Source organism: Pseudorasbora parva, chromosome 17, assembly GCF_024679245.1.
Source record: "Pseudorasbora parva isolate DD20220531a chromosome 17, ASM2467924v1, whole genome shotgun sequence".
NCBI lineage: Eukaryota > Metazoa > Chordata > Actinopteri > Cypriniformes > Gobionidae > Pseudorasbora > Pseudorasbora parva.
This window is the reverse complement of record NC_090188.1, coordinates 38,429,877-38,441,407: the sequence shown is the minus strand read 5'-3', so window position 1 is coordinate 38,441,407 and position 11,531 is coordinate 38,429,877. Positions and strand designations below refer to the sequence as shown.

The 11,531-nt window shown below is 39.4% G+C and overlaps 1 protein-coding gene across 2 annotated transcripts; it reads right to left on the bottom strand.

Annotated features, from left to right (window-relative positions):
- Window positions 1-431: 431 nt before the first annotated feature.
- Window positions 432-4,688, bottom strand: LOC137045477 (serine/threonine-protein kinase pim-2-like). 2 transcript variants are annotated; one of them, XM_067422118.1, is made up of 10 exons: window positions 4,237-4,688; window positions 3,729-3,998; window positions 3,296-3,583; window positions 2,924-3,130; window positions 2,702-2,796; window positions 2,522-2,572; window positions 1,940-2,321; window positions 1,659-1,838; window positions 1,309-1,454; window positions 432-1,069 (listed from the first exon to the last, which is right to left on the bottom strand). In XM_067422118.1, exons 1-9 carry the CDS (start codon window positions 4,268-4,270, stop codon window positions 1,315-1,317), a joined length of 1,647 nt encoding a protein of 548 aa, XP_067278219.1. In that variant the 5' UTR covers window positions 4,271-4,688; the 3' UTR covers window positions 432-1,069; window positions 1,309-1,314. The 2 variants fall into 2 exon arrangements, with proteins under 2 accessions (XP_067278219.1, XP_067278220.1); XM_067422119.1 differs by lacking the exon at window positions 1,309-1,454.
- Between the last annotated feature and the right edge of the window lie 6,843 nt (window positions 4,689-11,531).

The window sequence follows — 11,531 nt, the reverse complement described above, 5'->3', positions numbered from 1 at the left end:
GTGTGTGTGTGTGTGTGTGTGTGTGTGTGTGTGTGTGTGTTGTGCTATAATTGTAAAGGGGGCCAATGTCTTCACTTATCTAGTAAAATATTATGATAACTGACATATATAATTTAAACATATGTTGACTAAAGATATATGTCAATATATGGAATTTCTGATGCTGTGCATATATGTGCATTTATGTTTTTACTCTATATGAGCATATTAGGATATTTCATATATGAGACCTATATGTCAAAATATGTATTATACATTCATAAACATATATAATATATGGGATACATTTATATGTCAATATATGGAATTGTTCCAATTTCTAATATGTTTCATATATGTTTTTACTTTATATATCACATATATCGCATATATTGATATTTCATATATACACATATATTGCATTTCCGTATGGGACAGATTGAGGGGGGATTATATATTGCTGGATTAATGGAAGCCTTGATCGCCGATATGAAACAAAAGAAGGAGCTGGTAAGGGCTTTAGCACTGAATCAATTGTCTTAAACAGAATTCTCGACCGATTTGCATTTTCAGTTGATGAGTTTTGAGAGGAATTTAGATTTTGCCTCTTTCCCTGATTTTTGGTAACTGGTTACGCATGCACTTAAACATTAAGATACTTGGAGTTTATCGCTTTTCCTCTTCCGCTCTGCCTTACAACACTCTTGTCAAAGAGAGCGAGTAAAATCATTTAGCCAAGGCTGAGCGGGGCCTTTCCCTCAGCTTTCCTGGGCTTAACGGGAGCAACAGAGTCTACAGAAATGGAGCAGGATTCAGTAAAAACCTGTTTAATTCGTCGAAGAGATTGATTGGTCATTTATAAAACACTACATAAATAAAGATGGGTTGTCTTAGCAGAAATGACTTTTAAAAGAAAGCAAAAGTGTCTGTGATGAGTTGATGTCTTGGATCTCTCGTGTTCTTGCTCAGACGTGGGTCGGCTCTGATCTCTGGTGTGGCGGCTCGAGTTCTGGCAGGTCGAGGTCAGACTTCAGGCTTCGGCTCAAGTCTCCAGCTCAAGCCCTTCACCAAGGACAGCAAGTGGTATTTCCTATCCAATACAAAGATTAGATGAACATGTCAACTCATGAAGGTTTTTTAGAGCTGATTTACAACAGAACCGAATTCTTGCGATTGAATCAATGATTGTGTTATTTTCCTGTTTATTACTGTGAAGCTGCTCTGAAACAATCTGTATAAAGTGCTGTATAAATTAAACTGCACTACAAATAATCCAGAATTGAAGATAAATGATAATAATCCTACTCTGTCTGTTACACTTCCTCACACCTGAAATCACTGATCGAGTAAATCTCCTGATCTTCTCCTGAACTTCTCCAGATCATTTCTAATCCATTCATGTTGTAACATCTGCTCTAACGTCGGCCGTTTCGTTGGATCCCGGGCTAGGCACTGTCTAATCAGATCACTGCATTCTGTGCAAATTTTATTAAGGAGAAAGCTGGTTAGTCATGACCATGTGACACGAATGTTGGCATCTATGAAAACAGCATCTGATGGACAATAAACTCAACGTATTTAAACATGAAAAATCTTACATACTTCACCTTTACCTGTTTCTGTTCAGAGATTTTGCTTTATGTGTGTGTTTATCAATGTTGTCAATATTTTTCACTCACCTTTGGATAAGTTGGAGTTCTGAAATGTAACTTTGGCTTGTGTGATGTCCGTTCTGTTGCCAAAGGGAGAACGTGCGTTCACCATCTCGAACAACAACACTCCTAGAGCCCAGACATTTGTTGGGACGGCGTGGAATCGAGATTCTGTGAAGACTTCAGGTGGGCAGTAAGCCATTATTCCTGTAAGCAACACATTTGCACATTGTTGAGCAATTTTTTTCAAAGCGTCAAATAATCAGAAAGTCACTACATCCAGGTTTCCAGACTCCAGAAATACTCACCACGGTATATTTTTCTCTCGTAGCCATCAGCACTAAGTAGCTGACCGCAGCCGAAGTCTATCAGCTTGAGCTCTAACGTGTTTGTCTTCACCAGGAAATTCTGTGCATGAACGTCATTATGAAAGACGCCATGCTCGATGCAGTGTTGTACTGCCAGCACAGCCTGTCGCATGAGGACCCGTGCTGTAGTTTCATCCAGTTGAGGATCCCGAATGATGAAGTCCAGCAAGCTCTCGCAGGGTTCAGGGAACTCCATTATGAGACTGAATGTCCGAGGATGTTCAAACCAGTCGTATAATTGTATGACGTAGGGGCTTATGGGTTCTTTCCTCATCATAAGCAGCAGCGCCACTTCTGTAACGAGAGGTTCGGGATGGCCAGGCTAGAGGAAAGTAGAAGACAGAAGGTTAGCTGGGTAAAAATCGGAAGAAAACTTTTCTTTGATCTTTATAGATACGATCATCAGAGCCTTTCCAGGTTTATTGATCTATTACATTTACACCTAATGCTTCCTCCAGGTGTATTGACTACAGTAATCAGCACTTAAACAACAAATACTCAATCAACTTTAGACCAACTTACAATATCAAGATAACAATTATTGTCAATTTTGCGCATCTGCTTGATGGCAACCTGCAAAAAAAAAAAAAAAGTGTTCAGTAACAGTGTTCAACCACCTGACTTTGGACATAACATTTATGATTTGAGCATCTAAGTATTAACCCATCTGAATAAATATGTTTTGATGCAAGATTGCTTTACCTTTTTGCCATCAAATTTCCGAGTTCCCTTGAACACTCTTCCAAATCCTCCGGATCCAATCATCTCACCCACGTGATAGAGAGTCTCAAAGGAGTCTGAAAAACAAAATATGAGAAATATATGAGTTTGCTACATCCTTTGTTTTATATGAAAAAAGTCAGTTCAGACAAGACGATAATACTGTTTAGAAGAATGTTGGAGAAATAATGTCTGCAGACTGACCATTATTTGGTTTGACTCCAGCGTGATCGGGATCAGGTGATGATGGACCAGGATCAGGCTCTGGCTCCAGATCCGCTGGAGGAACAAAAGTCTCCACAACATCCACAGCACTGAGACAACAGCAAAGGAGCGAACGCTTCATAGCCTTCCACATGTTCCTGAGGAAAGGACCAACTCCTTTCCTCTTCTTACATACTGAAGGTTTTTCTGACATGAAGAAAACAAAACTGAATTATTACAAACATCTCTGGCGTCAAATTAGGCAATCATGAAATTAAATAGACTTACATTTTACTGTTAAAATGGTTACCAGTAAAGTTTAATCAATTGTACCTGTACCCTTTACTCCGCCCAGCTTTATTTGAGTCTCACCTGTTGAGCTCTTCACTGGTGAAGCCTCCGTAAGGCCATGTGAAGTCTCCGCTGGCTCGACGGGAACTTGACCTGGCAGCGGAGGGCACGTCCACTCTTCCAGGCTGTCGGACCTGGACAAAGAACAGTCGCTGCAACTGCCCTGTTCGTTTCGGCTGTCTGATCTATCGCCACTCCACCTCCAGTCGACGATGTACGAGCCTCTGCTGCTGAGGCTAAACGTCTCTCTACAGAACCGCCGCACTATAATGTCCTCAGAGAGGGACAAAGATGATGTGGACATGATGCCTGGTGAAGACATTTTTAATAATATTAATAATCAATGTCAGTAGTCACATCAAATTGTAACATCATTTTTTTTCAACTTTCTATTTTCAATGACACATTATATGTTAACTGAGCCATAACTTCATTAATAAAAGCCTTTTCTGACCTCTGCGAAAGCGTTTGGATGGAGTGGACGGGTGTCCATCATCTTGGCTCCGCCGGCTGCCGCTCTGCCTCTCCCTCCTCCTGTCAGTCGGACCTGCGGACACAGAAAACTCAGAAGACAGAGCTGCTAAATGTGAAGGAAGCTCCAGGATCGGTGTGTGGGTCGGGTCTGGCAGCGGATCCTGATCACGGTCATCAGAACCGGGTCTCCAAACCTCCTGACCAGCCGTCTGAGAGAAGGCGGCTCTCCTGGATCTGGAGTGGCCTGAGGCTGGAATATTTCATCACATAGTAAGTTAACTTAGTCATGTTTTAATAATGATCAATATCAATGTCATTGGTCAATTAAAAGTTGATTTCAGGAATCAAATACATGTGATCACTTTGCTGGCAAAATTGGGGGATCAAATGAGTTACCTCACACAATTTTCTTCACCTTAATATAGTCAATCATTGTACAACATCATAACATAAAATCCCATAAACAAATGAAAAACTAAAGCCCTCACCTCCTTCTTCAGCCATCATATGAGCCATCGACATCCTCCTCCAATCTGCAATAAAAACAATACAAAACACACAACAAAATACAATACAACACAATAAACTCTCCTCAGAAATACTCCTCTCAGAAAAGAAAAACAAAAAATAAACAAAACTCGAGAAAAGTTTAAAATAAGAAAAGTACAAGAAGACAAAAGTATCCTTCGAAATAATAAGAACTAACGTTACTCAAAACTCAGAAATATAACTGTGTAAAAAAGTTAAAGGATATATGCTCCGATGTTCTTCCAGAATAAAAGTCTCGTCTCAGGAATCTCAGCTTCAAAATCTCAAGATCGCACAGAAAATATTCTGCAAATGTTTGTGAATTCGCCTCGTCTCTCTCAGCAACAGATCGCGATCGGTGCGCGTGTAGATGAGTCAGAATTCATAACACGCGTCGCCATAGCAACTAAAACTACAATCACTATATGAGCAGAGCGCGTGACCGCGCATCGACCTGAACACATTTATTGAATAGTTAACAACTTAATTTCGACGATTTATTTAATAAAAAGTTTGAACCTGTTTAATGACTCAGTTCAAAGCTTTGATTCAGTGATTCCTCTGCATCATCATAACTCAGAAATGCTAGATGTCTCTGCATGCATCAAAATGTTTTGGTAAATAATTTATTTATGTTTTACTATATATTGCTATATTATTGCATATTAATACAATGGTTATATAATGTTTCCTTTTTAGTTATTATTTTAACTTATTATAAGAAGAATTATCTTATTATTTAAGTTCTTATATTTATTAATATTTAAAGCGTTAGTTCACCCAAAAATGAAATTGATTGTTAATGACTCACCGTAATGTCGTTCCACACCCGTAAGACCTCCGTTCATCTTCAGAACACAGTTTAAAGCTACACTGTGTAACTTTTTTAGTTTATTCTTAGCTAAAAAAAAACTTAGTTATTTCAAAAATATGTCCTCATCAGGGGCGTTTTTAGGATTTTCATTTTAGGGGGGCTTAGCCCCCATTGAGGGTAGCCTATGGAAAAACAATTCACACTTTAGTTTGGGGTCCAAATTGTGCTATTAACTAGCTTACAAACATGCATACCCATAGGATATTGGCTGTTAATTATTACGTATAAAACTAATATTAATACCTTATTGCATGGCCATTTTGTAGCATACATGCATTAATCATACCCAATAATGTTGGCAGGTTTATATTCACAGAGATCCCAAATTTTAGGGGGGGTTCAGGGGCATGGTCCCCCAAGAAAATTTGAAGTCTATGATCTACATATGTGCATTTTAAGATGTTCTGAAGGCCAAACAATTAGATAACAATAGCTTGAAAACCATTTCACTGGGCAGTAATTATTTGTCTTTCTCTGTTTTTATCTTGCCCTGACTCTTCCCCTCACAACGCTGAGCTTTGACTGATATAGGCTAGACTAGTTTTTCCATTTTCGTCAGCGAAGAAAGTAAAAATATGGTTTAGGCCTACATATTAACATACATTTATATGTTTTATGAATAATTTTTTTAGACATGTTAATGTACTGTTTATTAAAGTTTAAGTTTATTAAATTAATTCACTATATAAACTGATTCATTACTAATATGCCCAATACTGAAAAAAACTGAGATTTTTTTTAATTTACTGAGGGTTACAAATGGAATTATATTAATTTACAATATATACGCATTCATTATCAATATGCCTAATCTGTTGAAAATGGCTTTGTTAATATTTCTTGTTCGTTAATTAGGCCTAGGCATATTTTCATCTCAGAATAACGAAATTAGACAAATGATTATTCATTTGCCTGAATGTTTTTTGTCTATTGTTTAACATTTCTAACTTAAAGCAGCAGCTGTCAAACATAAATGTTTATTTCAACTGCTTACATTTCTCCCGCTTTCGTTGTCGAGTTGCGCTCCTAAAATTCGCGCTCATGGCCTCAGCAGTTTCTGTTTGAACATAAAGCCCGCCTACTCTGATTTGATTGGTTTTCTGAAATATTTTGACATTGAGGAGCGGTAACAGACCAATGAGGCCCAGATACACACACATACACACACACACACACACACACACACACACACACACACACACACTTCTGCTTCTGACGTGCGCTCTGCTCGGCGCCGCTGCGGCAGCGAATTGAAGAACTCAACACACAGACAGACTAAAAGACGGGACGAAGCCTAAGCCTGCCACCAGTTTCATATATTTTAAAGGTTAATCACATATTTTTTAGGGGGGCTGAGGCATAAGTCTGAAGGCTGAAGCCCCCCTAAAAAGGGCCTAGCGACGCCTGTCCTCATTAATGTATATTTACTTCTTTCAAGTAATAAAGTATTCTCGTAAGTTTATAATATGCCATTGAAAATACATACGGGTGAGGGGTTCGAATGCTGGTCGCCATGTTGCCCCTCCATCTTGAAAGTACATTAGCCAAAGAGGGACATAGCCGTAAATTCAAGCTTCGCTTTTCGCGTTTTAACACTTGATGGCACTCATGGACGAGGCCGAACTGGAAGCCATGCTAATCTTGGACTAAATCGGCCACCGTAGGAGTTAAAACGAAATCGGAATTGAGAGGAACAGAAACTAATAGTCACTGGCTTGTCATATACCTTTACACCGCTAGATGGGGGAAAATATCACACAGTGGAGCTTTAAGATATTTTATATTAGTCCGAGAGCGTATCCAACTGTATGCACACTATACTGTGCATGTCCAGAAAGGGAATAAAAAATACATCATCAGAGGAGTTCAACATATAAATTATTCTTTATTTAAAGGGGTCATATACAGATTCAAGTCAAATTTCATTTCTAAGCACATTCAAAAGCAACAGAGTTACACCAAAGTGCTGTACAGTAAGACAATGTGCATATAAATAGAAAACATAAAAAGAAACAAGGCAGATAGAAAATATAAATGCATTAGACCCGATACAGGAAACCAGTGTAAAGTCGCTAAAATCTCTCTTTTGTGCCGGTAAGAAGTCTCGCTACAGCATTTTGGATCATTTGCAGGCGAGAGATTGTAGGAGAGGCAGGCCACAGCACAGAGAATTACAGTAGTCCAGACGTGATGTTATGAAGGCGTGGATTATGGTCTCTAAATATGTTGGTTTTAATTTTGCGATTGATCTCAAATGAAAGAAACTGCCCTTTACCACTGAACTGATTTGTTTATCAAAGTTTAGCGACGAATCAAATGTAACCCCGAGATTCCTTACATTAGCTTGAACACTGGCGGAGAGAGAACCTAAATTAAAAGGAGATGAAGATCTGGATGGGCCTAAAATCTAAATTTTGTTTTTGCTTTCATTTAATTGCAAAAAATGATTAGCCATCCAACATTTGATCACACAGTACGTCCAAGGGATAAGAACCGTCAGTTTTTGCTGGTAGATAAAACTGTGTCCTCAGCATTGCAGTGGTAGGACATCCTATGTTTCTTAAAAATGGCACCCAATGGCAGCATATAAATTGAAAAGAGAAGCGGCCCTAAAATGGACCCTTGGGGCACACCACATAATAGAGGAACTGATGAAGAAGAAGACTTGTAGCCTAGAAATCTAGACGCACCCTAGCGGCAGCAAATCTAATCTGCCCGCGAGTGTCGTCTAGCAACTCTCAATACAGTTCTGAGCTGTAAACGCCAAACTCTTGCCGGGCCAATCACATCGTGTATAGAGTCGGTGGGCGGGGCCATAATGACGACGGCCGAGTTGCGTTTGCGTGCTTCTAGTAAACACAGAAACTGGCGAACGGCGGTCTTTCGAATCAGCTTTGACCGCGACTCTGGAAGACTTGGAGTTCAGCTTTTCTCTGAGAAAAGAACAAAGAACGGCACTGAAGTCATTCTTAAAAAGGGAAGATGTGTTCTGAGTTTTGCCGACCGGATACGGCGAATGTTTAATCTATCAACAAGCTCTGTTTCACCTTCGTTGCTCTGGTTGGTTGTAGCGCTATCCTATCGCGTGCAGAGGGAGTTTGAAAGACAACCGTTTATCCCGCCCCTCGGATTGAGCCGTCAATGGTGAGTTTCCAGACCAAACATCTTGATGTGGGTCTGGCTTGTCAGGCTAGAAGACTTGCCCATGCTCACTGAGAAAGGTCTTTGAGATAAGAGACCAAAGGTTATTATAGTTTTGCTTTTTGAAATTAGTTTTTATTTTATTATCGTTTTCAATTTTGCTACAAATTTCAGTTTAGTTTTAGTTAGTTTTACAAATGGTTTTGCTAGTTTTAGTTTAGTTTTTATTTTGCAAATACATTTCTATTTAGTTTTTATTTATTTAGTTTCAGTTTTAGTTTTAGTAATTATAGTTTAGCAGAGTTACCATAATGAAGTGTAGAGACCAAATCAAGGTTTTTAATTTCAGCAGTTTAATGTTTGCACAGATTAGAGTTTAATCTTACTAAACATCCTTAAGTGAAATCACTTGATAAACGAGCATTATTGTTTAAACCCAGGACGGTCTTACAAAACATTCATAAAGTTGGGTCTTCACCTTTGAGCAAAAAAGCTTGAGTCAAACTATGACCTATACAAACAACGATCTGGAGATTAAAAATGAAATAAATTATATTTTGATATTAAAACATTATACATAGATCCTCTGAGTATTAGCCTATCTTAAAGAACATAATAAATGCAAAGTAAAATATAAAAGTAAAAATTATAAATTCCAGACAAACTCATTCATAACAAAGATGAAATATTGTTAAACAATAAAAAACTTATTTTAATTTCTTCAGTAGTACAATGTAGGCTAGCAGTGTAAGACCACAGCTAAAGTCATCTGAATACAGCCAACACACACTGTGTGTGTGTGTGTGTGTGTGTGTGTGTGTGTGTGTGTGTGTGTGTGTGTGTGTGTGTGTGTGTGTGTGTGTGTGTGTGTGTGTGTGTGTGTGTGTGTGTGTGTGTGTGTGTGTGTGTGTGTGTGTGTGTGTGTGTGTGTGTGTGTGTGTGTGTGTGTGTGTGTGTGTGTGTGTTGTGCTATAATTGTAAAGGGGGCCAATGTCTTCACTTATCTAGTAAAATATTATGATAACTGACTAATAAGGACATTTGACTGGTCCACTAGTTAAAAAGGCATATAAATCGGCCAAAACATGTTTTTATTTGAATCTATTGTTTTGCACGTTCTTGGGTTGGGTAGGTTTAGGGATAGGGGTTGGGTTAGGGGATATAAAATATAATTAACCTGATATAAAATCAATGGAAGTCTATGCAATGTCCTCACTTATATAGTGAAACAAACGTGTGTGTGTGTGTGTGTGTGTGTGTGTATCCTGGTATTCCCTACTTTGTGGGGAAATGTCTCCACACAGATAATAATATAATATAATGTAAATGATTATGATAACACCTTTGAGCCTGTCAATATTATGCAAACATGAAATCTCAAACGCACAGTAGGCTAGTACTTGCTACTATAGTTACTGACTTTTGCGCCTGCGTCTCTCGTCGCGTAAGAAACGGCATTCTAAAACAGTGAGCTTAAGTTAAAAGAAGTTCAAAGTGCATCTCATTACCTTGTGTTATTTCCCATTTCACTGCCACGGACGCATTGATTCTTTGTGAACTGCCGTTTAAAGGGTTACTTCAGCGATTGTGATATGGCTTTGTATCAGTAGAAACCCTGGAGTATATTCAAATGATTGTGCTTTCCCCCCTCATATCCCCCTGAGACAAGAGATTTATCCATTTTATTTCTGGAAAAATTCCTCCTATGATGCAAATTGACGATATTTGCATCATAGGAGGAATGTTTGGCCAAAGGCTAAAGACTACAGCCAGCAGAGGGAGCCATTTCCGCATGTTTTGAATCTGCGCATGGGGGATGGAGATCACACTCACAGCTCAGCTCAGCTACAGGCACTCATTTAAACGGAGCTATGGTGAGCAATGTAAGTCTTCTAACTTCTCAAATTAATTTCTATGAAAGTTAAGCTTGCAAAGGCATGAACTGAAACGCGTGCCAGACTGAACTCGCGTTGTGAATGTGTGCCGCGAGTGTAGTCGCGATTACCTCAGCTCTCATCACGAGAGCTCATCAGCTCATTTATCTCACTCCTGCAGTTAGTGCCCAGTGCTGTGATACTCGCGCGGCGACTCACTCATTATATTGAACAGACACGTTCAGTTTTTAATTGTAGTGTCTTCTCTAAAGGCGGGCGTACACTGTGCGAATTCGGACACTCGGAAGGTCGTGAGATATTGCAGACGCTACGAGTCATTTAATTTGATCATCGCATCAAATCAGCTGATACACGGCACGGCTGTTTGCCCCGCGAGCCGGCCGCGATCACACGAGTTTTCGTGTCACTGACACTGGAGCTTTCAATGTTGCTGCTATAGCTTCAGATACTAAAAATAAAGAAAACATTTGTGCAAATGATCTGTTGAAAAGCAGAGAACAGTAGTAGCCATTCCTTTTAACCGAAACAACCAGAGGGAGAGAGAAGAGTGCACGTGAGAGAGAGAAAGTGTGTGTGTGTGTGTGTGTGTGTGTGTGTGTGTACGCAGTATGTTTGCAGCCACTGAGCCTATAATAGTCATAGATTGAGCCTATGTGACGTGCTTGTGCATGATTTGGCAATAGGGGACAGCCATATGCTGGTAAAAATCGGGCCGACTCCCCGAACTTTTTAAACATGTTTAAAAATTATCGTAAGGTCGGGAGGTGCTCTTAACGTGCTCGGCTCGTCTCGTATTTCCTCTCACACGGTGCGAGCCGCGACCATACGAGCATCCACGATGTCCACGCGATTTCTCCCGAGAAAAAAAAATCGTCTGCCAGTTCGTACGACAGCAAAAATCGCACCGTGTACGCCCGCCTTAACTCAGTCACAGTAATCAAGTTGGTGGCTTTGGGAATGGCCTCACAGGGCAGCGAAGCATTCTGGGAATTGTAGTCTTTCATCCCCACGAGACAAAAATACATTTTTTGTCTTTTCTCAGTCTAGAACGCATCAAATTCAAAAATAATTTCACATTTCTACTACATTGAGGACCCAGTTTAAATACAGATTCATCTTCCCAGCGCTGAAGTACTCCTTTAACGATGTGTTGCCTGTCTGCACGCGTCCGTCACTCAGATCACTTCACGCGCAGTAGCGCAATATACAGACACTCCCTCAACCGCCACAGTCAGATTTTAACCACATTAAAGAGAGCTTATTAATAACGAAAACTAATATTTATTTTTGCTAATTATTATTTTATTTCAGTTAGTTTTTTAGAAAGAGTAGTTAGTTTCGTTTA